This window comes from Cinclus cinclus, chromosome 15 (genome assembly GCF_963662255.1).
Source record: "Cinclus cinclus chromosome 15, bCinCin1.1, whole genome shotgun sequence".
Taxonomy (NCBI): Eukaryota; Metazoa; Chordata; class Aves; order Passeriformes; family Cinclidae; genus Cinclus; species Cinclus cinclus.
In genome coordinates this window covers 18840712-18868347 of record NC_085060.1, presented here as the reverse complement: position 1 = coordinate 18868347, position 27636 = coordinate 18840712, and the positions used below count along the sequence as shown (strand labels likewise).

At 49.6% G+C, this 27636-nt stretch overlaps 1 protein-coding gene across 1 annotated transcript in view; it reads right to left on the bottom strand.

Moving 5' to 3' along the window:
- ATP11C (ATPase phospholipid transporting 11C) overlaps window positions 1–27636 on the bottom strand; it is a 53429-nt gene extending 25793 nt beyond the window's left edge. The window contains exons 1-12 of the mRNA XM_062502799.1: window positions 27565–27636; window positions 27155–27243; window positions 25682–25731; window positions 24402–24787; window positions 23698–23776; window positions 23164–23297; window positions 20721–20744; window positions 8755–8874; window positions 6962–7051; window positions 3567–3647; window positions 2497–2604; window positions 1759–1887 (exon numbers count right to left, since the gene is read on the bottom strand). Of these exons, the coding sequence (XP_062358783.1) occupies window positions 1759–1887; window positions 2497–2604; window positions 3567–3647; window positions 6962–7051; window positions 8755–8874; window positions 20721–20744; window positions 23164–23297; window positions 23698–23776; window positions 24402–24787; window positions 25682–25731; window positions 27155–27243; window positions 27565–27636 (1362 nt within the window). The remainder of the gene's footprint in view (window positions 1–1758; window positions 1888–2496; window positions 2605–3566; window positions 3648–6961; window positions 7052–8754; window positions 8875–20720; window positions 20745–23163; window positions 23298–23697; window positions 23777–24401; window positions 24788–25681; window positions 25732–27154; window positions 27244–27564) is intronic.

Genomic DNA, 27636 nt, shown 5'->3' with positions numbered 1-27636 from the left:
CTCCGCTCCTGACGTGTGTGTCCCCTCCCCTGCGCATCCCGGGAGGCTCCGCTGTGTTACACACGGAGCCACGGCAGCAGAAATCCCCACCCTCTGCTGCTCTGCTAACCTGCCTGGCTCTTCCAACTGAAACTGCTCCAGCACACATGGATCTCTGGTATAGATCACAGCTTTTGCGAAGCACAAGCCAAAACTGCTCCTGCGGCGCCCAGAACCAAACGCAGCCCTCGTGTGGGGTTTTGTAATGCTCCCCTCAGCACACACACCGTGCAGACACTGAGTGATACTTCAAAGCCACCTCCCAGTCAATTCCACGATCTTTACGTCCTTCGGTGCGTTTAGAAAACACGTGTTCTTTTAGTTAACGTACGGCTAAAGATTCGTGCTTCAAAGACAGAGCCTTAGCAAAATCTCCTTTACAGCTCTATTCCAGTTTCAACCTGACATGTACCAAATACCAGAAAAATCCCCACCAGGCAGGCAGCAGATACCCCTGCAGATGAGGTTTGGTGATTACCCAGGCAGACCTCCCTCACCCCCCTTTTGCAGCAAATCCTGGTTCCTAATGTTAGCTCTATTTCCCCAAACAGAGCTGGCTTTTCTATTCCCTCTTCCCCTTCAAACTCATCTTCACCTCCTCATGAAACAGAAGGCAGCTCCCCAGTCACCTACAGGAATCTACAAACCAAGAAAAAAAAACACCACAGTGCTTGATATAGAAACTCAGCATCACATCTGCAGACTCACAAGTTATTAAGAGCCAAGACTCTGAAAAAGTAAAGTGAACTCCTGCATATAATACGCCTGATACAAATAAGCAATAGCCTTTTAACATGGTTTGCTATTTTTGGCCTCAAGCCACTTCAAAGCTCCAGCTCCTCCTCCCTAGTGGAACCAGTGGAACTGTGCCACCAGCTACCACACAGGTTATCCAGCACCAATTAACAGCTGCACAGAGAGGAGAGCCCCAAATCCCAGATAAACCTATCAGATCCACAGTGGCATTCCCACTGACTTCAGAGTATGCTGGAATGAATCCTGTCATTTTAAAATATCTTCCAGTTCTGCTACTGCAGCTGCTAGTATCTGTATAAATATTTATCAAACTCAAGTGCAACCAAATGTCCATGTCTTCTGACGTATATAAGGTATTTGTTGCTGCTCCTTTCCCTAGTTTAGAGAAGGGGAGATGGAGAAAGGAAGAAAATAAACTGAAGATATTCATCCTGAGCAAGACCAGTATTAAGTTTCACTGCTTGCTTCAGGGAAAAGGAGAGAAAAATCCCACAAGTGATGCTTTTTCTCATGCTGGTGAAAAATTCCCCAAATGAATCTAGACATGCTGCCTCAAAGAAGTCCCAAATCTCACTAGAAATGCTTGGTTAAGTAACAGGAGTGTTGGCGGGTGCTGGAAAGGAGCTGGAGAGCTGCAGGCACTGCTGCCCTGACACACCAGAGCTCCGTGTGGCTGGAGCAGGGAGGGGAGCACGAACACGCTGCCTGCGCCGATAAATGGCAATCCAATTTGGGGCTGCGCCAGCAGAGATGGCCCTTGGAGACAAAACAGAGCACAAACAATCCCTCAGGCTCCACTGCTGACGCACTGCAAGCTGACAAGAGGCAGGAGCTGGTAAAGAGCACACAGCCACACGGATGGGCTCCAGGGCAGCACCCTCCTGTGAAGCACAGCCCCCACTGTGCCAGCAGTGCCATCATCCCCACGTACCCAAGCACCAGCTCCCACAGCTGCTCCCTTACCTTGAAATTGGACTCGCCATCCAGGCTTGCTGTAGTGACATAACAGGTCCCATCAGTGCTGCTGGAGGCCAAAAATATCAAGTCACAGGGGAAGGTCTCATCTGCTTTCACTTCTACTATGTCTCCAACCTAGAAGAAAGGAAACATTCACAAGAGAAGTCCTCTCAGCTGTTATTAGACGATTATGGTTTAGCTTCTCTCAAAGCCTAAAAGAAATCACCTTGGCTGAAAGGTAAGCTGGGATGCAAGAGGTGCACAGATCCCTGAACATCACTGCACAGCCTGATGGGGCAGCCCAGCCCTGCACTGACTCGCAGCACCCATGTGGCACAGACAGCCCGTGGCCGTTTCTCTGCTAAATCTTGGTGGAGAAAGAGACCGTACTTGCCTGAAGTGTGGTGTGATAAATTAACGTCAAAGCTAAGTGTACTTTCCTGGTGTCCTTGGGAGAGTTGGAAATAGAAGAGGACTGCCTGCCCTGGAGAAGTTCAAAACGCTGACAGATCTGTCACTTGTCAGCCCTGGTACAGCTTTTGTGAGATGGCTTTTCAAACGCAATCAAAGGCAGCTTCATTCCTTCACTGGGAACAGCTCTGGGAGCACCTAATCTGCAAGTGAGCACACTGGGGCAGCCCTGACCCAGGCCAGTCCTCCTCCCCACCCCTGTCCTCTCAGCACACAACTCTGTGCTCCCATCAGCCCCAGTGAGAGCCACATGCAAGTTCTCAATTACATTACCTTGATTTTTTCACTCTCTTTCCGCACTTGCTTTGCATTTTCGACAACAAAGACGTTGCTTTTGTTCACTTCGTTGTCAGCTCTGTGCCTCAGCCAGTCCTCGTACCCCTAAGGCACAGACAAAGGCAACACAAACTCCAAGTGAGCAAACTACTGAAAAAGGAGGAGTGAGGATGAGAGGGACACATTAAAACAATGAATAAGGCAACCATCCTCAGACCTCCATCACGCCTGACAAAACATCAACCAGAGTAGCTCAGACTGAATCAATTTATTTTAAAAACTTCAATATGCATATTTGACAGATTCAGAACAGATTAAAATAACACAAAATTAATCTATATGCAGGGCATGCAATGAGCAGCCAAACTACTATAACACATTTCTATTATTCTCAGTTTTGGTAAGAACAGACTGATAATATGAAAAATACACTCAGCAGCCTGCAACTCTGTAACGCAGGATGAGTCTCTTCCTCTTCAGTCTTTACTGGAAGAATAAAACATTGAGATTTGAAGCAGATAAGATTTTATTCTAGCTCACCCTTTCCATCCCCTGTAGAAGAAACTTCTTTTTTTATTATTTAATAAGGAAATTTTAAATGGCATGTGTGCCTATGATGGGAGGCAAAAGGTCTTTTAACACTGCAAGAAGATGAGGACTACATGTTCTCAGGACTAGCTGAGGGGACTGAACAGAACCTGTCCTTTCCACCTACCAACATGGGAGCAGAGCGTGGGTGTATTTGGAGCACGTCTCTGCAAGGACTCTGAGAGTGTTTCTAAGAAAAGGAAAAACATTCAAGTAACATCAGATGTACAGCAGAAAGCTTTACTGACCCTCACTGCCGCTCTCAACAGCACAGGGATGCTTTGCACTGCCAGAACAGGAGACACCAATACCCACACCCAAAATGCAGCCTCACTTGAAAAGCACCAGTGCCTGTCTCACCCCTAAGAAGGCTGCACCAAACCTACCAGTATGTGTTGGTGGCTTCTGAGCGTATTTAAATTCATGTTTCTCTACCTGTCTCAAAGAACATCTTCTCCTCCCCAGGCTGAGACCTGTACCTGTTTGATAGCTGTGACAGTGATGACAAAGAAGAGTGGGAGGCCACTGGTCACTGGGCTGGTTGGAGTGTCCACTATCACCTGCAGGGAGAAAAATGTGTACTGCTGAGCCCTGCTGGGCCACTGAGGGCAGGTCAGAGCCCAGCAGAGGAGAAAGGGAAGGAAGGGCTGGTTGTGAAAGGGAGGGCAGTACCAGCCATCTTGAACCACTGACATTGGGAGGCTAAAAATAACACCCATCAGCCCAAATTACCTACAGAATACACTGCAGAACAGAACATGAATATTTAAGTGAAACAAATCCAGGCTTCGTCTTTAAGCTCTCAGATTTGGAGCTCAGAGCATGCTGCAGGCACCATGGCTGCACAGGGGCCCTGGGGCAGACAGCTGGATCCTTCCCGAGCTCAGCCCAGGGCTCGAGCCAGCACCACGGTATGGACCAAGCCCCTGGATCACTAATTAAACCTTCAGGCTGAGGGAAACCACTGCTCCTCCTGACAGTACCAGGACTTGGTCCAAAGGCTAAGAAAGGCAGGACAGGTTCCTAAGTGGGAGGGAGCACTTTCCACCTTCCAAACACCACACATGGTCATTTTTCTTGCTGTTCCTAGAGAGAATGGGAGCACAAGAGGCAGATGATGAGGGCTCTGATGAAAGGGATGGGGAAACTCAGCAGAAAGGCTTTGTGTCCCCACAAAGGGACTTTGTCTCTTGTTTGTGCTTCCCCAGCACGCTCACCAGCAGCAGCATTTGGATATTTATTGTTCCAGGCTGCCTGTAAAAAGCTGCGTTAAGGACAGGACTCCTCTTATCAGCCACGCGGACATTTCTGACTATGAAATGCTGTACACTGCAATATTGCCCTGCACTACTGAACCCAGAGAGAAAAGCCAGAAGATTCTGAAGTGGAAGAGATACACCACAAGAAGCAGCCAGATAAATGGCAGATGAGTTAAGTAGCAGGAGGGTAAACCAAGATAAACACCAAAAATATTTCCAGGTACACAAAGCCCTGGTTCACTAAAAAGGGTGTAAAATGTTTCCAAGCAGAAAGTATGCCACTTTGGAGAAACAGCCTCGAGTGAGGACACTGCCAAGTCCTCACACAGACACTGCACACAACAGAGGAGATGGCCAGTAAGCCAAAAGTTATCGTGCAAAAACTGGACAAGTCTTGGGAATCCAAGAAGAACCCAGACTTTCTGCAGAGAAGGACAAAGCAGAGGATCTCCTGCTGCCCAGGAGAGTTTCTTGCACTGGACAAGATGTAGTTGTATGTATTTATGTAAAAAAAGATACAATTTCTGTCCACACAGATATAGGATTACAGATACAGGAATACAACATCAGATGAAGTGCCTAGAATAATTCATACATGCATCTGGAGTTTGGACTCCCTGCAAAACCCCTGTGGCTGGATGCTACTCTTCCCCTTTGTGGCTGGTAAAAACCTGAGGGACACATGAGCAACAAACCAGGACAAAGGCAGACTCCTGAAATTATTTTTGGACTGGTTTAGGACTTCAACAGCTTAATTTGAGTCCACTCAAAAGTCATAAAGTCCTCCTGTTACTTAACAGTTTCTTCTTGTAAGATTCCTCAGGACACTAAGGACCACACTCTGAAAGTTATCTGCCCTTTCCTCCTCCTCAGACTCTTTTCATTCCTGCTATGCCTGAAACAGCTCATTGCCACCAGCCTGGTCTGTCTGCAGATATACCTGCACCGTGCCCACTCCAGGCCAGCCCTTCCACCAAGAGATTCCCTGCAGACTGCTGCAAGAGCAGCAACAGATGAACCAAACAAACAGCCCATTTGTACCCCTGTTTGGAGGCAGCCTGTTCCATGTTTAATGCACAAACTTTGTCTTACAAAGACCTGGGTCTGGGGTCCCAGACAAACAGATGTTTAGATAACGTGTTTCACAGCAGGTAGGGCAGATGCACCAGGCAATTCCTCCAGCACTCTGACCCCCCACTCCTCATGCAGCAACCAGGTGGGACAACCCCATTAATTTACAAAAATTTAAAGATAAGCATGAACATTTAAGATAGAGGTGGCACTTTTCAAGGTATAACCCTTGGCAGGTAAATTGAACGGAGTGGCCCCGAGTGCCTTTTTAAGGCAGGTGACATCTCCAGAATGACAAGCACCGGGCAGGGGCTGCTCTCTACAGCAGCCAGTGATCACTGCTGTCAGCCTGGGCTGTGCTCAGCTGGGTTTGTTTGTTCTCCAACTGACCACGAAGGCTGCTTCCTGATTTTAGAGGGACTCACAGAATAAAGACCAGGAGGAACAGCAGGCTCTTCTCTCACCTGCAGAGACCTGTGCCCAGAATGGCCAAGCAGCTAGACTAAAATCTGGTTTGTATTATAATCAGGAATATTCCATGTTCTCCATGGCCAGAGGGTCAATAGATAAAATGTAATAGCACGTCACTAAGTGGCCAGCAACACAAAAAGGACATCCTGACTCCAGGGTATCGCTTCAGTTCAAGGCAAATTACAAATTGGGTCTGACAAAATGGAGCGACGCCAACGAAATGAAGAGATGGAGGCGAGCCAGCTGACGCTGGAGTAAATTGGCCTTTCATGTCACACTGCCAGGGAAGGCTCACACAGCCATGGCTCGGGAGCCCTGCTCCTGCAGCAACCTCCGACTGCCAGCAGAGCCCTTCACTGCACACAGACAACACTGCGGGCACTCGTGGCTTACAGGAGCCTGGGACAGAGACATCCCAGCCCTGAACCACCAGGAGCCTGCAGCAGCCCTGCCTTGCCTTCTCATTTGCTGGGCTGGAGCTCGGGTGCCTATTTCCAGCCCCAGAGCTGGCTGTGTGCTGAGCCCTGAGGGTTTAAAATGTGATTTGCCCCTTCAGCCAAGCCACAAAGAGCAGGAAAAGTATGTGCCTGTAATAAATTTGCTGTTTTGCCCATGTAAACTTCCTGAAGCTTTAGGTTTCCAAAACTCATCCTATGCATTTTCTGAATTTTACTGAGTTTATCCTATCTCTCCTGCTTGCCTTGAAACTCATGATATCTGAAACATAAAAATATCGTATCACTTAGGGAAATATGGTTATGAAGCAGAAATAATAATGGTGACAATTGTATAGCATGAAATGTATTTTCAGTGGTTGAATGATGTTAACAGTTAGAATTAAGATGGTTTTTCAGTGTTTCAACAGTCATTCAAACCCCATCTCAGACAGGCCCAAATATTTTAATTATTTTTATGCCTTAGATGGTGTGGCAGAATTATAACTTTCTGAGCTTCCAACTCAAAAATTTCCAAAGTTCTTAAAAACACTAACAGTTTTAAAGCTCAATTCTTGTTCAAGCTGTGTTTAACATCAGTGCCTCAATAAAACTCACTCTTAGCATCAAAGCTCTTACCTGCACAAGGAAGATGATGAGGAAGTAGAAGTTGGCAATTCTTCTAAACTGCTCAAAGAGGTTCTTCGGGAGGAAATTCCAGAGGGTGTACTGTGGGGAGAGAGGGGCACTCACAAACAGACCAAGGCTGGCAGGGACTGCAGCCGTAATTTGGGGATGACCTGCACAGAGGAGGGAGGGAGCTCTCCTCTCGTGGGCAGGAGGTGCAGAGCAGCCTGCAGGGCTCCAGACACATCCAGGTCCCTGAGCTAAGCCCAGGAGCACAGTGCAGCTCTGGATGCTGAGATGCCACCAAATTCCTGCTTCAGTTTCCAGCTCCAGCTCTCCCTGCTGCAGCACTGAACAGCCAGAAGTATCACAGTGAGACAACTTCTAAAAAGGCATTTGTAGACACTTGATTTCATTACAACATAACCCATAGTGGATATATTTGTTTCCAAATTGCCAAAATCATCTCAGAGCTGCTTTTAAAACAAAACACAAAAAAAATCCCCATGCTGCCCATACAAATTTAGCATTAGGTTGTGCTTCATTATCATTTTAAGAAGGTTGCTGAATCATTTACTCTGGAAAGCATGTGGAATTTAAGAACAACATGGAAAATAATGGGTCTAATATCTATCTTTCAGTCTGTCTGTAATTAAAAAAAAAAAAAAAAAACAAACAAAAAAAGCAGTCAAGTCTCAAGACCAATGTCCATTTAAATATAAAAGAGACTGGTCAGGTCCCAGGCCTAGAAAATATAAAAGGAAAAAGGAGCAAGGACATAACATTCAAAAATAAAACAAGGAAGAACTAAAATTAGTGCTAAAGCAAACCATTTGTCAGGGAGGGAACTGAGATGGGGGAAGGTGTCCTCACTGAAGGGCTCTCCTGCGTGCCAGGGAAACGTCAATGGGAAGGCTCCACAAGTGAAACACGGACAGACTGATAACTTCCCAAAAATAAACCCAGACATACAAAAACAGATAAGATGCAAGATGTATAAAGAAAGAAAGGAGAGGGAAAAACCCCCTTGCAGCTTAAGTACAGCAGAGCTGACGCCCAAGTGTGTGCTGAGCATCACTAAGTGAATCCTGAGCACTGGGATACATATCCAGCTGTGTTGACAACATGAATGCCACTTGTTTGATATTTTACTCGAATTGGCTTCAAATCTTTTGAAATAGCTTCATGAATGTCACAGAAAAAAAGCTAAGCAGAAGGCAGATGGGTGTCATCACAGTTTTCCACTATAAACAAAAGCTGCATTAATACCATATGAATGTTTCCCCCCTTCCATCCAAAGGGATAAACAGAGCATGGTTATTTTTATCCTATCTCAAGAAAGAAAAATCCCACAGAAAAAAAAAAAAAGGAATCATATTTTTACATGCCTTTATAAAATAATGCCACTCCTTTTTACAAATTTGAGCCACTGTTATCTCATGCTGCATTATGCACCTAATCTGCCTTTTCTCCCCAAAGGGGATGCCAGAAAACTTTAAAAAAACCACCAAAAAAAACCCCTCCCAACCCCAAAAAATCAGTGTGTCCATGTGCTTTGCTCTCATCCAGCCTACAAGAAAGAAACTTCTCCATGCCCCCACTGGCATTGACAGGATAACAAGAAAACCAAAACACTAACAGAGAGACTGGAGCTGTGGGTGAGGGCTCTATCAGGCTGCTGCACTGGCACTTCTGCACTCGTCCTTGAGGAATTTGGGCTCTGAGTCTCCCAACCCACCACCAAGCAGCAGCAGGGTGAGTACACAAGCAGGAGCCACGCAGACAATGCCGCTGGACGAGCTCACCTTGGAGGAGACGATCCTGTTGTCGCAGAACTTCTGTGCCAGGTACGCCTCGGTGTCCGGGACAGGGCGGTGCCCGACCAGCACGGTGCGTGTGCCCACCCTCTTCTCCTCCCCAGCACACTGTCCGGGCAGCCAGCAAAGGAAAACACAGCTTTTAGCTCAAAACAACTCAGATATTCGTATTAACAGCGTCCAGCTTCTCAGCGCACCGTGCTGCTCTCACTGGAAATAAGGCAGCTGGAAATCAATTCACCCCTCTGCCCCAGCCAAAGTACAGAGAATGAAGAACAACAGGTAAGGTTATTTAGTAAAACCAGGGACGTGCTGAGCCTGAAAGACACCTTTGCTCAGTCATCACCTCCCAGGACCACAGCCTGCCCTACACCCCACAGGATGGGTCACTGCACTCCTGCCCTGTGCAGGACAGCTGCTGCCTGCATCTGCAGCCTGTGCCAGGTTATTTTTCCTTCTTGAAGGAGAATGTCTTTATCAAGCACTTCAAGTCATTAGGGATATAATTTAGCATCTATACATCTCTTGCTAGTCCTGGCCTGGAGAATCCTTCAGGTCTGGGTTTATTCATTGCATGGAGGACAATGGCAACTGCACCCTCCCTTACATTCACTCTTCTGTCCAACCCTCAAGCCCCTTCAAAATGTCTCAGCACCACACTGGTACACACAGATTTAGTACTCAGCTCAAAAAACCAAACAAGTCTGCTTCTGCTATTTAAAAATCTCAGCTAAAAATCACAAATGAAGCAGCAGACAGCTTCACACCACAAACTCCTCAGGATGACACACAGGGTGCTGGGAAGCCAGCTGGGGGTTTAATTTAAAGCAGAATGAGATGTCACAAGTCAATGCCAACCTTGTACCATGGGGATTGGTGACAGCCCCACTGCTCCGCAGCAGGATGAGGGAATTGTGGTGAAATAACCCCAGCAGGACTGCTCTGCAGGACAGCAGCCCCTACCAAGCCAGGAGACTAATGTCACTGCTGTGTCCCAGAGCATGAGCAGGGGCCCATGGATCACACAGAGTCAGGAAAAGCATCAGTCTCCCATCACAGCCACCACCCTCCATCACCAGTGCTGAGACTCTGCTCCCAGCAAAGGACCTGGGGACAAACTCCTTGCTCATCGTGTCTCAGGCAAAAAGAAACCTGTGATCAGCAACAAGGGGCTCTAGCAGAGACCCTGCCACCTCAGAGCCCTTCCAGGCTACCCATGGGAGAGGACAGCACCCTGCAAACCACAGACAGCTCCCCCCATCCAAATGAAAGGATGTTAACACACAGCAAACAAAATACCTGAATGCACCAGAAGTACCAGAACTCCTCCATTCCAATGTTAACACCTCAACATCCAATTTGCAACTTCTTGTACCACCACCACAGTGGGAGCAGCAAACAGTACCTCTTTCAAACTACAAACCAGACCCAAAAAGGACCCCTGGTGGATCTGCTGCATTACAGAGGGGCCAGACACAGTGTCACCAACCTGTGCCCTAGGAGCAAGAGGCAGAGCCATCCATCCATCCATGCACGGCAGTGCCAGGCAGCTGAAACAGATGTCCCCACACCTCGTCCCCGTGGCGTCCCCGTGCAGCTGTGGAGTCAGGTGTGCCTGGTGACATCCCTCCAGCACAGGGAGGAAGCCACAGCTTCCCCTGCCCATGCTGCTGGCACAGAGCAGGGTCAGGGTTTGCCACGCACATGCACTGGCATGGAAACCCCCGAGTTCCGCTTAAAGCACTTCTGGAAAAGTACACACAGGGATTTCCTGACTATCCACAGAAAGCATGGGGTGCGTGAAGCCTCAGAGCAGAGAACCCAAATCCAGGTGTGGTGTGCTGGCTGACCAAGCCACACTGAGTTACCAGCACCCAGAAGGGCTTTCATCCTCCAGTGCCTTCAGCAGTGTATCTGCAGCATCGCCTGCACACGTGAGTGCAGTGCCACGGTGACAGTGGCACTGTAACTCCATGGTCTGACCAGTCTCCCACATTTCCCATTCCCTCAACCACCCCAGGGTGTCACACCAGAAGCTGCAAGGCTCCATACCCCATCTCTCTTCTCCATCCCCCAGAAAGTGAGTGCACACCAGACACCTGCAGCACGGTGCTGGCTGAGCTCAGCAAATAAAAGCTCTCACTTTGACGAGCCCTGGCCAGGTCATTAATAGATGGCTACATCTTAATAACGGCTCTACACAGAGACTTAAAGGCAGATTTAGGGAATAACTGTCAGGCTATTGGTAAAATTATAAAATATGCAGATTAGCAGGGAGAGGATTTAGACGACTTTTTCCGACTCCCTTTCATGAAAAATTTTAATTCTGATGGGAAAAAAAAAGGGAAATATTACTTGGATGTAATTCAAGCAGCTGCCTCGTTGCCTGGTAGGGTTCTACACAGCCCACAGTGCTGGAGTGAGCTGGCGCAGGCAAAAGCCAGTTTCTCTGGCTGTTTAGAGCCAAGCCTGCCAAAAGGATTATTCAAGAAAATAAACAATTGCATTCCCCTCATAGGCACTTTCTCACCTCACTGGGCTGGAGGTGTGGTGTTTGTGTGAGTACAGAGAGAAGCAGAGCTGTCTGTAGGGATCAGCAGGGTCAGACTGGGCACGGTGTGGGGACAGTGCCAGGGAAGCCACATGGCATCCTCCCACCAAGCCTAGAGGATCCAGGGATGTGTGCAGGTGACCACAGACCTACCTGCTGTACTGTACCCCTGCAACCCACAAGAGCTGCCAGCAGCTGGCAGACACACAGCAGACACCAGGAGCTGAGAGAAAGGAGGGAAGGAGGCATTTTTGAGCAGAGCCACTATCCTGTCTGCATCCCCTGAGGGATGCATCCAGCCCCAAAGATGTAGGTCTGTCCTGCCATGTTTCAAGCTTCAGTGCAGAGCTCCTGTTCCGCTCCCCCAGTGCCTAACCAAGCCCAGCGAGTCAATCTTTCAGCAGGGCATCCAAAACACTTTTCTCTTGAAGGAGCTCAGCTGGAAGACAACAGCCAGAGAGTCAAACACAAACCAGAGGAGATAAAGATGAGGCAAGGAAGGCTGTTCCGTAGGGAGCATCCCTTGAGCTGGCAGCTGCACCCTGTCCTGGCTTTGCCCCGGGGCAGGTCCAGGGGCCCCCCTGCACCCACATGGGACACACTCGGCAGGGCAAAGAGCTACTGCTGCAGCACCACCCTTCTCATGCCACCGAGAAACTCACCCATGAACGTGTTCTGTCAAATGCTTTGATGTAACCCAACCTTCCCACACTTGCACCTTTTATAAAGCCCACGTGCTGCCAGAAGCAGCAGTTCTGAAATCAAGACATTTGGGGGGATAATGGCCATTTTCTTACACTGCCCAAACTTTAAAAGCCCAACTGTGTGCCCATGGAAGGTCACCTGGGGCTTGGCATTCCACGATAAATTTCTTCTTTGAGGAGGTAAGAATAGGTATGGTTTGAAGGCATCAGGTCAGGAGTAAAAATGTCCATGATGCAATTAATAACCCAACATCTTGATTACTTGAAGCTGTTGGAGCATTACACAGAGATTGCAGAATTACATTTGCAGCCTTAAATTCTCCACCTGAGTTCAGGCAAGTGTCCCTTCGTGCCTCTTTCCCCTCCTCCCAGAGAAGTGTCCCTGCCCAGCAAAATCATTCCTGCCTGTCATGGGGAGAGGCTCCTCTTCACCTCCCTCCCCACTTTCTGGGAATCCATCCCATCACCAGGCACAGCACCAAGATGGCACTGGATAAAAGCTGAAAACTTGGGTAAAAATTAGCAAGCCTGGGTAAAAATTAATGGAGTTAGACCGAGTTCATCAGGAGAGGTGAACCTGTGTTCTGCAGCCACTTCAAGAGGACTATTTCTAGGGCAGCTGGAAACAGAGTGTTATAATTATATCCCCCATATGGAAAGCAAGTGTCTGTGCTACCTTCTAGCCCTGTTTCCTGAAAAAAAAAAAAAAAACAGCAGCAGAAGAAAAAATAAAAAACCCCTACCATTTGATTTACTACAGCTCCAGAAAGCACCAAAACCAGAACTAACTAGTAAAAAAAACATCTCCTTTCATGTTTGCTGAAGATAACTTTAAGCCACAAAGTAAACACAAATAACGCACAGAAAACTGATCTAATAAAAACCACAGGCATTTAAAAAAAATCATCTGCTAAACCCAGAGATTATACAGTACAAGTACAAAGCACAAACACTTGAATGAAACCACATCTTATATTAAATACATGCAAAAGAAAGATTAAATCACATTCAATCTCATGAATAGTTTAAAGTCTAATTGCTCCTGTATTGCTCCATTTATCATAAAAGTAGCAGAGAAGGCAACCTGATTTACAAAAAAAGCTTGCAAAAAACAACAGCACCTCCCAAAACAGCCTGTTCTAGCTCCTGTTTTCATTTTGCCTCAGAATAACAAAGGAAAACACATCCACAATTCTTTAAAGCCTCCATAAATTTACTCCCCCAAAGCACCCATCAGCCTAGGGAAGTTGCTCAGCACATCAACCTCGCTGCCCAACCGATGTATTTCTAATTGAGATTTCCACTTGCCAGTTTTCCTCTGACTCTTTGTCCTCAGTCATTCCCACGAGGGTACGAGCAATGCTTTGAGAACACCCTTAATAATTCAGCAGCTCAGACTGTGCTTACCCACAGTGACCACATATCCAGGGAGATCTCCTGATTTAGAGAGAGAACTTCACCGAGCAGGATCAACCCCGCCACTCTCCCTGTGGCTACATGGTCAATAACATGCCCAGACCTTGGCAAAAACAACCAACCAACCAACCAACCAACCAACCAACAGTGTATCTGCAATTCTCCGAGCTCATAGGTCCAAGAGGAAGGGCTGAAGGCACACACTGCCCATCTCATTTCCCACTGGACAGGACTTGGCTGCTCATTCCTAAGCAGGATGGGAATGCTGGTACCTTGGGAAAACACAAGGTTGAAATTTAAACCAGTATCCCTTCTCCTGTGCCGAGGCCGAAGCTCCCACTGATGTTTCAGCCAGGGACAAAACATGACCACCAAGGAGTGACTGCTGGGTTAAGCTGGCTCCAGCCAAGCTGGGGAAAACAGGGGCAACCATGAGAGCCCCCAGAGCTAAAGACAAGGCAAGAGTAAAGAGGAATCATGGGAAAAGGGCCAGCACCTGGGGGTTTTTGTAGCACAGTCAGCATGTGATAGGGCTCAACACCCAGACCTCGTCCCTGGGGATGACAAAGCAGAACAAGATGAGCTCCAGCACAGCATCACTGAACCAGATCTCACCACCCTGAATGCAAGTAGAAGTGAAGCCAAGTGAGGGGTGCCAGCCAGAGACCATCCCCACGTCCCCTCTGTCCCCAGGACCTGCTGCCTCACCGTGTGATGAAGGGAGATCACATTCAGCAAGGACAGTGGGCTGGGGAACAGCAGGGCCCAACCAAGCAGCAGTTCCTGGAAAAGTTGACTTAGCCAACAAAGCCACTGATAAAAACAAAGACATGGCTGGGAGGAGAGAACGGGGGAAAAGGCTACTTGAAAGATTCCATAAGGGTGGAGAGAGGAAATACAAGGTTTTTTTCCCTAGTTAATAAATTTAAAGGAGGGCCCAGCCCTATCCTGGACTTGAGGAGTGCCATGTACAGGGGTGACAGCTGGAAAGACCTTTTTTGGCACAGATTTTGTTTTTCCTTCTGGAGGCAGCCTACCCTCAAACCAGGCAGCACTGCATCTTCCCAGCAAACATTCCACAATGGCTGTAATCACAGCTTCTGTTCAGCAGCACTTTGCACAAAGCCAGGCTCAGTGAGTGATGCACAAAGCCAAACCCAGGATCAATTTGGGCAGCATTACTCCAGTGCTGCTGTTCCGTACAAAGTCTGTTGCTCCTGCTCAAACACAACCACCGACCTTCAGAAGTTTTTAGCATCTCAATTCTTTTTTCCTCTGCCCTGTTGGTAGCCAGGGTTATGAAACCATTGCTCATCTTGAAACACAGGCAGCAGATCTTTATTTTTGGCAGCCCAAAAGAAAAGTTCGACCAGCATGCTGCCAGCATATAAAATTCAGACTCATAGGAACACTTCAGGCTCGAGAACAGAAAAAGGACTTTGAGTAAGAGCCAAATGTTTTGCAGAGGTCACAAAGCAAATACAACGAGGTCTTCCTGTCTTCAAAACTCTTCCTCCCTCCTCTCCCCAGCTCAAGCTGTGCACATATGTCTGTTCATCAGCAGCTATTTTAGCAGGGCAGCAAGCTCTCCAGAGCAGTGATTTGCCCTGGCAAAAATTAAAATAAGTGCAAAATGGAAAAAACCTCCTAGTTTGCAATTGTCAGTGCTTGCATCACCCAGCAGAGCTATAATTTGTTGGTTTTCCCGTTGTTTTCTGGTCCTCTGAAAGCCTGTGCTCTTCAGTTATGGAAACAAAAAAAACCCCTAAATGCTATGTTATGCATTCCAGCTCGGCCAGACGTTACTCTAACCTCTGCCACCTACAAACATTTTGCCCCTTTTTAAGTTTTCCCAGCATTTCAGAGCCAGGCTGCCAGCTGACTGGCGAGAAGCCCATTTCCCAGAGCAGATTCTTGCCTTTCCCCTGGGAAGCAAGCCTGCCTGGCTATCCACACTCCAGGGCAGAGGCTGCAGACTGCCCTGCCACAGTGCACCTCAGCACAGCACCCCAGAAGCCAGGGCTGGGACCCACGGCTGCCCAGGGAAGCTGTCCCATCTCCCAAACAGCCACCAGGAGGGAAGGCAGGGCAGCTCCAGCCTGCAGGGACGCCCCAAGTCCTGCACCAGCATCCCAGGGTGCCCTCAATCCCACAATGGGTACCCGAGGTCCCAGCAACTCCCTCACATGGGTTCAGATCAATTTCTTCAACTCCAAGACCATAAAAGCTGTGGTTTTCTAACCCTTGCTGTACTACAGACAAATGTTTCCACAGAAGCAGCAGGAGACAAGAGGGAAGAGGTAGAAATCATCTCCTTCACCACTTGCTCCACAGCCAAAATCAGCTCCATGTGACCCAGACCACACTGGGAATATTTTCACCTCTGGGTACTACAATGTCCAACAGTTTCACCCTTGGGGCTTGCAGGCGCAGTCAGGACAGGATACTGGATCAGTGAAATCCACCCAGTCAGGAGAGAAATCCTCGCCATGTGGCCCAGGACTGTTTATCTCCAGGAAATCCTTTGGCTGCTGCTGGGGCTGGGGAAGGCAGCAGAGCAGAGGCTGAGTGAGCCCCACACCACACCAAGCACTGCCCAGCACAGCAGCCACAAGAGCTGCAGAGACACGGGGACAGCGAGATGAGGTGTCCCTAACCTGGGAGCTCAGGCTTGGGGGTTTCACTGTGCTGCTCCCCAGCACCACCAGTGCAGAGAGAGCTCACCCTGTGCTGCAGAAGGTGCCAGCATCCCTGGAGTGACTCAGCCATCTCCATCCCATCAGTCTCTTTCCCCAGTCAGGCACCAAGACAAGGGCTGCTCCTGCTCTCAGTCACCAACACAAGCTCCTTCACCCAAGGGCTCCTCTCTCTGCCTGCTCCCCACTCTGCACTTACTGCAGTGGTTCTTGGCAAGTGGGAAATCCCACTTCCATCAAACTACCCTGGGAGAAACCAGCCCATGGAAATTTTGTGCTCCACAATATTAATTTGGCTGATACAAAGACAACAGCCCTCCCCCTAATTTTACGACACTCCCTCTCTGAGCAAACAATATAAGAAAAGGTGAGCTGTAAGGAAGAAGGAAAAAACAGAAAAAATAAAAACCTTCCACAAACTCAGACTGAACAAAAGTGGCATGCAAAGCACCACCCAAAGCAAGCAGAAAAAAAAATGTATTAATACTGGATTTCAAGGTTGGCTTTGCAGAGTCCCTACAGATAGCAGCTGCCTGGCTTTGGATGAATGCTGAGGAGGAATTACACAGAAATCATAATAAAAGATGGAAGGGCTGCTCACAAAAGTGGACTTTTTTTTTTCCTCCCTGCATTTAATTTCCCGGCAGTGAGATTTATTTTTTATTTTTTTCCCCTCTTAAGCCAATTGAGACTCCAGCAACAGAGCCCAGAGTCGCTGCAGTCAAGCAGTATTTAATTTGTATTACTGCTGAAGAGATCTTGGATGACAGTACCAGAGAAGCGCTTCAAATTGTCTGGTCTTGCCTGTTGCACATCTTACTCAGCTTTTCTAGGTCCTTCACAGCACAAGAAATAGAGGATCCCTCTGGTTTGCAAATCAGTGCATTTGCCACAATACTGCAAACAAATTATACTGACCAAGTGAGCAATGTCTCTGTTTCCCACTTCAATCATTTCACAAACTCTTTAGTTAAGGTACACAGCACACTTTAAGACATGCCAGATGAAAAGATTCTTTGAAAACACACAGCAAGAAATTACCAAGCCCTCCATACATAAGGCTGGAGTCCTTTCACCTATAGATCCTGAAAATTCAGCTGAAAACAAGAGCAAAAAGCCTGCAGCAAAGTATTACTCAGCAAAGGCCACAATGGGGTTTAACAGGAATCTTGTTCAAGATGGGGGAAAAAAAAAAAGAACAGCCTGATTTGAGAGCTAAACACCCAGCTAGAACAGCCTGACAGGAGCTTACCCCTCCTTCTGCTGCAGGAGGAAAACAAAAAAGCTCTTTACAAACAACTGGAACACGCACTAAGCTCTCATTAAGGAGGGCAGAAAAAATGTCCCTGAAGCATTATCAGTTAGGCTGAATGGCCAGAGGAGATATGCTTTTAGACTAAGTGGGCTTCAGCTGAAATTCCATCCCCAGCAACACCGCTGAGATTTGGGGAAGAAAACCACTGGAGTCAGCAGGATGCAACAGGTGCCCACAGGAGTGGACAAACTGAAAACCACACACAGAAGGGGTTAAACATTTTAGAGAGTACTGGTTCTGGTCAGCACCCGTGGCAGCGAGCAGCCCTATGAGAGCATGAAAAATCATGAAGGGGACTGGGGATTGCTTTCCTCCCACCAGGGAGCCTCAGTTCCTCTCCCCACCCCACTGTCCCATGTGTAGCTCAGTGTCCAAATGCACTTTGCAACCATCAGGGTGGTGCCCTGTGCCAATCACTGCCCAGCAGCTCCCTGGGCTTTGGCCAAGCCTGAGAAAGAGCCCACAAGCAAAAATAAATATATATATTTCATGAATCTCTATATATTGCTTAGATGCGTAGATGCATATTTAATGTGTATATATTGCATGCATGTATATTTAATGCCTATAGATATACTCAAGTCACTGCAGCCTCTGGGTAAAACAGGCTTTTCCTGACCCAGCAGCTGTGCTGCTGCCAAGCAGGAGCCAGGTGAGGGCAGCAGCCAGAGGAGACCTTTTAAAACAGGGAAGTTTCACTGTTTCCCCAGGCTACAAGTCAGTAAATCGAGCTTTAAAGCAGTTTGCCGCCCGCTGCCATCCCCTGCAGCACACAGGCAGCAGCAGCATTGCCTTCCTCCCACAGCAGGGTTAAGGCACCCCAAGGAACAGCTCCATGCTCAAGTCTTGGAGTCAAGTTTATTGCAAAAAAAGCAGAATACTGACTGCCCAAATCAGACATTAGCCAGTTCAGCAAACCTAGTGAAGAAGTCACTGGTGGCGTGTTGGATAATTCCAGGCAGCTCAGCAAACTGCAGTGATGGTTACACCCAGAGCAGCAGGGGGCTGCTCCTGGAGCCAGCCCATGGAAAGGGCGAAGGGAGAGCAGACCTACACAAGATTACTGTACAACTATTTCAACAGTAGTAACAGAAACGGCTTACAATCATCAGCAACAGTGTCCTTGTCACCTATGCGCAATGAGCAGGACACCTCTCTGACTGGCACAGTGTCCCCAAGGGCAGGACAGGGTCTGGGCAGAGCCCCTTTCAGTGTGTCCTTCATGCTGTGCCCACCTAACAGCATCCCAGCAGGGTGAGGCTCCTGAGTGACCCCCAAACACAGCCATAGCCCAGCCATGCCTGCACCCCACCATCTGCATGGCCCCCACAGGTCAGAGAAAGCTGTAAATCTCCAAAACACTAAAATAAACTGAACCTCAATATTGCTTAGCAATGGAAGTAGGGGGAAGAAAATCTTGTCTACTTCCAAGAGGTGAAGGAACTGGCAGGGGCAGAGCAGCAGATGTGTGCCAGGCTCTCCTGGCTCCCACAGCATCAGCACCTGTGGAGCTCCAAGCCCCGGGCTGGACACAGGTGCGCTGGCTGGGGAGAGCACAGCCAGGTAAAGTCCAAACATCCTGTGTACAGCACTGGCAAAAGCTGCTGGGGAAAAACCAGCCTGACCTTCCCTCAGGAAGCACAGAAATATTTCCAATACGAGCATAGAAAAGCAGATTTCATCAATGCAGTGGTGAAGCATTATCCAAGATAATCTCGGGATAGCCTGTCCTAGCACAGGGCATGAGCTGCTGCCCTCCGCCCTGAGCAGGGGACACATTTGGGCAGGAAGGCACCACACTGACCACCCCAGCCATGCAGGAAAAACCTCCCTGCTGCCCTCCAACCCCAGCACTGCCTCCCACACACAACAAATACAGGAAACTCCCCCGAAAAACCCCCGAGCTAACACTTGCAGGGAAAGGTAAAGGGGTTAACAGCACATTCGGCCACTCTGTGTCCAAGCAGCCTGGAAAATTCCCCCGTCCCAGGCACCCTGCTCAATGACTCCCTCACCCCTGCAATGCCACCTTCTCCGGCAGGCACAGAGACGTTCCCCCACTTGGCCAGCCCAGCATTTTTTCAGCAAAGATAGTGGGGTTAAATCCCCCATGGGAACACAGTCCCAAAATGCAAGGAATTGCACACCTGGGATACGAGATGCAAGCATGCTGCTATGGGAGAGAGATGAGCATAGGGACCAAGCTTGCATTCCTAAAATCATGATCATTGGCAGACAGCTGATTTGGGTGTGAATGTTCTCTATCAGCTTTGCTTTTAGCTAACACTTAAAAAAAAATAAATCTCTCCACTAGAGACAGCTACAGCCAGAAAACAGTTTTAGTCAGAAAGGAAACACATAAACCAAAGGCAGCAGGAGGAAAGTAAAGGCAAGGCTGAAGAGCTTGTTATTAACAGATGTCCTGTTTGCTTTTACAACTCTTATTATTAAAAAGCAAATTGCCATGTCTTCAGCTGCAGCTCCAAACCTTTCCCACACAGCCCAGCCAACCACCAATACTCTTAGCAGAATACCAACTGGGGACAAAAGTGGTATGGAAGGAAGAAGAAAATACAGCCAAGACTCGCTATTCTTCACTGAAAAGTTCCAGCATGCCACAGGTTTAATTAGAAGTGTCGCTTATCATTAATGTTTGACTGGTGCTCTCCAGCCCTCCCTACAGCTATTTCCAACTTCCCCAAACTTTAACTGCACACACAAACAGTTGCACATAGCTGTTTATCCCAGGCAAAGTTTTTTGTTTGATTTTTATTTATTAAAATGGCTGAGCTGCTTCTGGGAATAAAGCTACAGTTAGGAGACACTGAAGAGGAAATAGTTTCAGGAATCTGAGAAACTCCTGTGTCCCCATTTTCCAGGGAAGGAACACTAATAAAGGATTGCAACCCAAAGCTTTTTGCAATTCCAGCTTCTCTATTTGAGCCTCCCTTAACTTCTCTGTGGTCAAGCACAGGCTACCCCTGTGGCTGCTACAGGGGAACTGCCCTGAGCACATGGAATGCTGCTATCATGCTAAACACATCTTACAAAATAAAATACTAGCAACTTTTATGAAAAATTCAAGTGGCTCCATTAAAATCCATACCCTTCCAAAATGTGGGATTTCTCCAAGCAGAACTTGCCACCTGGTGTCAAAGAGACACCCCAGCCCCAACCTTTGCTGCTTGCAGGTTTTTATCACATCAGTGAAAGCCAAACACTTCCTACAGAAGCTGGCAGTGAGGTACAAGGTATGTGATGTACAGCCTCACTCTCCGGGTGTTAACATGGCTGGACTAGGGGGAAAAAGACAATTCTTACAGCTTCCAACTCCTACCTGTAATCATCTTTATTATTAGAATGGGAACTGAAACCACACACTAATGTTTGGCTCACACGATGGGAAAAAAAATAAACAAGTCAATCACAGATGTGCTCTGTGTCCAAAAATAGATTTTTATTACACACTTGCTGCACATACTAAAGATGGGCGTATAAATCAGCACCCCCTGAGCTGGGGGGGACCAGCACCACACTGCCAAGTGCACCCCAGGGGCTCACCCCATCTACTCCTGTCCCTTCTCAACTATTCCCTGGTGTCAGTAGGGAATTTACTTTCCACCCAAAAAGTGACTGTGGGCCATTTCGAATGTCCCGCCCTCGGAAAAGGTCTCAATGGGGTATCCTCCTGCAGAGCTCCAGGTAGGACCTGCCCCCCACAACCAAGCTGGGGGCACAGGAGAGAGGGATGCAGACCCCAGGAGAGGAGCAGCAAGAGAGCACCTCTGCAGCCTGAAACAAGGCAGAGAGCCACATGGGTCCAGCCCAGGGACAGCCACTGGAGACCCATCTAAGAGGCACCTTCTCCCCTCAACACCGAGCACTGTTGAGAACGAGCAGCTCACAACAAGCCCAGCACTTGCCAAACACCAGGGATTTACCAGGGCACAGGCTGCAAAGGAGATCAGGTCCCAAGGTATTTAATTAAATTGGAACACCACAACTAAGGTCCTATTGTTACACACTGCACAAACACTTGAACAGAAGAATTTTGCTCCCAATTACAGAATGTTGTTTTCTTACTTATCCCAGGTTTGGAACACAAACAGGAGAGTTCCAGAGCAAAGAGCTGCACTGACTGCAGAAGCAGGAGACCCAGGACAGAGCACCATGACAGGTGAGCACCAGCCCAGGGGCTCAGCCAGCACCAGGCATCCCAAGAGGAGGGAGAGCACCCTGGGGTGCTTCACCCACCATCCCAGCCTTCCTGCACCCTGAGCAGGGTCACAGCTCCCAGGGCTCGCTTCCAGACCACCCTTAAATAAAAGCAAATTGGGAGGAAAATGGAAATGATGAGGGCATCAGTAACTTCTCTTTCTGCATTTCTCAGTTATTTCTTCCAGCAGCCTGAGCGGGCACTGGCAGAGCTGTGGTGCAGAGCTGTGGCCCCGGGGTACAGCTGCCTGCACACTCCTGAGGAACATGGGGAGGGTCACACGTGAGACAAAGCACCCTGTCACTGATGCACAGCACAGGAACCAGCACTTCCCAGTGAGTCAGGAAGTGTGCAGTGCTCACCCCAACCCTGAGAGGGGCACAGCAGAGTGACCCCAACCCTCCCCTGGACACCTACACCCTTCCCCACCCCACTCCTGCATCCTCCCCACAACAGCCATGCAAGCAGCAGGAGATTAAAAATAAGACTCCAGCGCTAGAATTTGTTTCCAAAGTTGTATTTCAAGTTGACAGTATTTCCTAAAAGTGGATTAAGCATGGCAATTCAATCCCACCTCCCTGCAGTAATCCCAGCCCCACTCTTTCTTTGACAGGGATTATTTCAGTGGCACAAATCAAAGTTCAGAATCCAATTTGTTTCTGCAGAGCATCAGTTTATACCCACAGGTAGCTAAGCAGACCGACATGCACCACTCTACCCTTGTTGCTCATTTCATCACCCCATTTCATACCCTACCCAGGGTAAGTTTATAGGAGGGAAAAACAAATCCACAAACAGTCATGTTGATAGGGCAAGTCACATCCATTGTGCCCTAGCTGTGAGCTACAACTGAAAACAGGATTTCTAATATCTCCTGGTATTTATGAGCCTCAGGCAGAGACCACACAGTGGAAACACTACAATATTTATCTGAGTAGTACTATGGGATCCAAAGTGTAAAAACAATCTGCAGCCTTTAATAACTGCAGTGAATTTCTGCAATGCCACTGCCACAAGATGCACATCCCTTGAAGCTAAGCCTGCCCATCCAGGACTGAGGGCAGGACAGCACCTCGGGGACAGTTCCACAGAGGATGGCACAGGCTGCCCTCTCCTCCCAGGGAGCAGGAGGGAGAGGACTGACCCAAGCCCATTGGGGCACCTGCAGGGCTAGGGACAGGGCAGAGCCCAGCAGCGTGGCAGGAGCTGCTCCACAGCCAAAGGCTGATATGGGGGAACCCGTGCCACTTGCAGCAGTGTGATAACAAAGAGCTCCTTGCTGCTGAAACACTGCTCAAAGCCAGGAGGTGGAAACAATGCCTGAAGCCCGGCACCAACACTGCAGGTGACCTGGCACTCTGTCCTGGCCCCTGAACAGCGCCGTTCCTCCAGCCAAAGCCACCCCTACCCTTCCAAATAGGGGCTGTAACAGCTCAGCCCTGCACAAAGCGTTTAGAAATACCTGGCTTGTTTATTCTCCACCTCAAAGTACATCACACCCCAGCAGCACCGAACATCCCCTCCCCACACCCAGGGACAGAGAGGTGACACAGAGACACGGTGGGGATCGGGCCGGGCAGGGACTGCTCCTCACGGGTCAGGAGGGTGCTGGATCCAGAACCCAGCCAGGCACCTCCGGTTACCCGCTCACAGGAAGCGGACACTTAAAATCGCTTTTAACTGAACTCGGTGGATATGCCTCAAACCACAAACGCCTCTCGACATGACTGAGACAAAAACTCCCGCTAAGAGTGGGTGGGGTAGGAAGCACTTAGGGCAGAGCTAAATGGCATCAAAGCCAGCAACTCAGGGCATCGAGTTTCCATAGGATCCATCTGTCCCCGAGGCTGCAAAACAATGGTTGCGGTAGGTGTGCTCTCCACGCGGCTAACCCAGAGCCTGCAACAGAAACACAGCCTACAAATGAGAAAAATCAACCAAAAAAAAAAATTAAACCCTTCCCCCCCCCCCCCAAGCTCCGCAGAGCTACCTGCAGACTTACAAAGAGGAGGGGGAAAAAAAATGTAGAGTACCTCGTGCTACAAGCCTGGAAAATCTGGCACAAATATCCCACTCCAAACCGAAAGTGAATTTGAGAGCGCGGATCCGGCCCTGCGGGCAGAGCCGTGATGCCGGCAGGTAAGCGGGTGGAGACTCGGGAAGCGGCTCCGGAACCTCGCAGCGCGCTCGGGCTGCGCTAACACCACGCACCCCCGCCTGAACTCCGGCAACTTTGTAACTACGCACTGCGCAATCAATGACACTGCCGAATAAACAGCAGCGCCCGAAACGATGTTAAAACACTGCTTTTACCCACATTTGCTGCGGAAAAGGAAAAATGAGTAATTACAGAGCTCAGGCCAAGCAATGAGGTCACGGCGAAAGCCCCGAGCAGCTTATGTGGCAGCGGGAAGGGAGCGGGCAGGGTCCGGGCACAGCCCGCATCCCGCCCGGGCAGGAGGAGCCACGCGGCTGGGCGAGCGCGCTCCGGGCCGGGCAAGTCCCATCCGACAGCCCCGGCAGGGAAAACGGCAAGGCGTGGGCTCTGGTAGCAAAAGCAACTCGTGGAGGGCTAGCGGGGTCGAACGGGGCCGCGGCAACGGGAACGGGAGAGGGGCCGCGGGGACGGGGACGCGCCCCGCGCAGAGCACCCCAAGAAAACAACCCCGGCACCAGGCACAGAGAGAACAACAGCAGAACAACTGCTCCCCGCCCGCCGCCCCGGCCCCGCACTCACCAGCCGGCTGAGGCTGCGGCGGAGCATCGCGGCGGCCCCGGCCCCGCCGCGCTCACCGCCGCATCGCCCGGCTCGGCCCGGCCCGGCTCCTAGTGGGGCTGCGGACCGCGCCGCCGGCCCCGCGCCGTGCCCCGCTCCGCGCCGCGCTCCATGCCGCCGGCGCTGCCCGGCCCGGCCCGGCCCGGCCCCGCTTTGTCCCGCCGCGCTGGAGGCGGCGCCGCCCCGGAGCAGCCTGGGAGCGCGGGGAGAGCCAGCCCCGGTGCCACCGCCGGGGGGAGCCACCGAGCCGGGCGGGGACACGCGGGACCGGCGCCGCCCGCACCCCGAGCCCTGCCTGACCCGCTGCCATCCCCTCCCCGTGCCCGGTTTCTCCTCGCCGCCGGGCCCTGGGCACAGAACGGGTTACACATTAGGGACCCCGGGACACCTTCCACCAACCCCGTCCAACCTGGCCTCGAGGAGCCACACCTTTTCTGGACAACCTGTGCCAGAACGTTCTCAGCGGCAAGAATTTTTTCTTAACATTTAATCTGAACCTCTTCTCTTTCAGTTTAAAGAGGAATACTCCTTGTGTGACCTGCCCAAAGCATCATTCCCCCTAGTCCTATAACTACATGTCCCACTAAAAGTCCCTGTCCAGCAATCCTGTGTCCACTTTAGGCACTGGAAGAAATCTAAAGTCTCCTCAGAGCCGTCTCTTCCACAGTTTGAACTTCCCCAGCTCTCTCAGCCTGTCACCATAGCAAAGATGCTCCAGCCCTTAGAGCATCTTCATGGCCTCCTCTGAACTCCAGCAGCTCCGCGTGGTGCTGCAGGTGGGGATCTCAAGAGTGGGACAAGGGGCAGAACTCCCTCCCTCACCCGCTGGGGCTGCAGCCAGGGCAGGGGTGACTTTCTGGACTGCAGGCACACAGTCCTTTCCCTCACGTGCAGAACCCAGTCACGGTCACCATGCTCCAGCAGCCAACATTAAACACACCTTGGAGCACTTTTCCCAAGCCATGACTGACCACAGAAGCTGTTTAGAGTCTCTGGATACTTTTCCTCCTGCCATGTGTGTCTTGGCCAGCTGAGAGCCAGCCCTGCCTGTTCCCAGGGAGGCTTTGCAGGCTCTTAGCCCAGAACCGCCCAGCGTTCCCTGGTGCCTCCAGCCTTCCTGCTGCACTCAGGCTGTGAGGTGCAGGCTCCTCAACCCCAGCACCCAGGTGCCACTGCCATTTCAGCATCTTGCATTGCCCCCATTTTAAAGTCTGCTTCTTCCTGACTGAAGCAAAACTCACCTTGTGGCACCACAACTGGGCCTAGAGGGCAACTGGCAGCTTCCAGAGACCTGAAAAACGCACAGAGATTTTTCACTATGCATTTTGAAAGTGAAAATAGCATCATATTGATTTTACTAAGGCTAAACCCAGTCACATTTGCTCTACATAAGCACCCACTGTCTGGCAGTTTTATGCGGTGTGATATATCATAGCCTGCCCCAGCACCAAAATAGAAGTCAGGTGTTGGGCAGGCAGGAGCCTATGGGGTTTCTTTAACCCCACTTGTCCCAGTGCAGCAAACAGAGGGATCAGTGAAGGCTCCCACATCCCTGTGGAGCAAGGGATCTTCCCGAGGGCAGAGCTACACTCATCTGCATCCCAAATGCAGCCTTCCCACTATTCCCTGTGCAGCTGGGCTGTTACTCACCTTTCCACAAAAAGGCCTAACCACAACAGAGGAAAACAGAAAACAATGCCAGGCATTTTAAAATAATGAATAGCAATTGTTAAACACCTTCATATAATGCCTAAGCAGATTGGTTGCAGAGTTCCCTCCCTCACAAAACAGAGTACTAAAGTCAGACCAACACTACCCTGCAGCTTTTGCCTTGCTTTCTGGGTATTTTCCTGATGTTTTTCTAGCCCGTTTGTGTTGCTAGAAGTGTGAGCTGTTGTTCTCAGCCGTTTTTCCTGTTGCAGGGTTCTGTGGTAGGTGTTGAATAGACCAACCATGCCCAGTGACCCACCACCCTTTGGAAGCATGCAGGTGCCTAACTCCAAAGGCCAAGGCAATCCGGCTTACCTGGCTCACAGAAAATTAGTTCTATTCTTCTCTTCATTATATTCCTACTGGTACAGTCACTCCTCACCTTTCACCTGAATTAATTGATCAGGAGAATTGGTCTTACCAGCAGAAGAGAGAAGCCGTGCAGCTGCAGTTGTCTTTACAATTCCTGTGCCATACAAACTGTAGCCCCTACCCAGGTTAGTTTGAAATGCTGATGTCTTTTTAAGATTTTTCTGGGATTAGAAGTAAAATGCAAGACTTGGACAGTGATACAGAATTAAATATTAGATAATTAGCTTTAACGCACTGCTAACAGGGACAGGGAGACTTTTCCAGGGAACTCTCGGATGAAATAAATCCAAGCACAGCTGGGAAGAGCTACAGGTGAGTGTCTGGCGTCCCAAACGCGGACAGTGCAGACCCAGAGTACCCTGCTGTGATCCGGATTGTTTAAATACATCCATTTCACTGCTTAAGCCCGAGGAGCCAAAGGCAGGGTTTCACTGGAGGAATCGAGGCAGCTGACATCCATCCTCCGGTGCTGCTGACACCGTGGCCTCGGGGCAGCAAAACCCGATCTCAGCAGAAACCAGCCCCGCAGAGAGGAAGCAAACTACCCTGACTGGGATTTTTCAAACCCCGGAGCAGCCTGCACGACTCCACTGCTCGCTTGGTAGCGACTGTATCCGTTCGCAGGTCTTTACACGGCAAATCTGTTTTTAACGCGCCTTTTAAAGCCGCAATAGGAGGTGCGGTGCGGGGGCTCGGGCCCAGCCCGTGCCATGCCCTGCCCCTGGAAGGGGACCACAAGGGACTGGTCCCTGTCCGAGGGGCTACTTTTCTTCATACAGCTTGGCTGGAGTCCATCGCCACTTCAACTAACACGAAAAATGAGTTATCCAGCACATCAGCCAAGCGCTCAGCACACCACAAACAGGGCACGAACGGAGCGACCCGAGGGATTGCCTTGAACACCTCTCAGCCTGGGTAAATCCATTAAATCCTCTCACCAAACGGTTTTCCTGTCCTTGTTTTGGCTGTTCACGGCGAAGGAGGCTTTCCAAGCTCCGAGCCGGGCTCCCCTCTGACCTTGGGGTACACGCTAACCCCTCACTGCCTTGTGGGTTTGGTTGGTTGGGGTTTTTTTAACATTTATTTTTGCAATGTTCTTTGCTTCTTCTGCCAT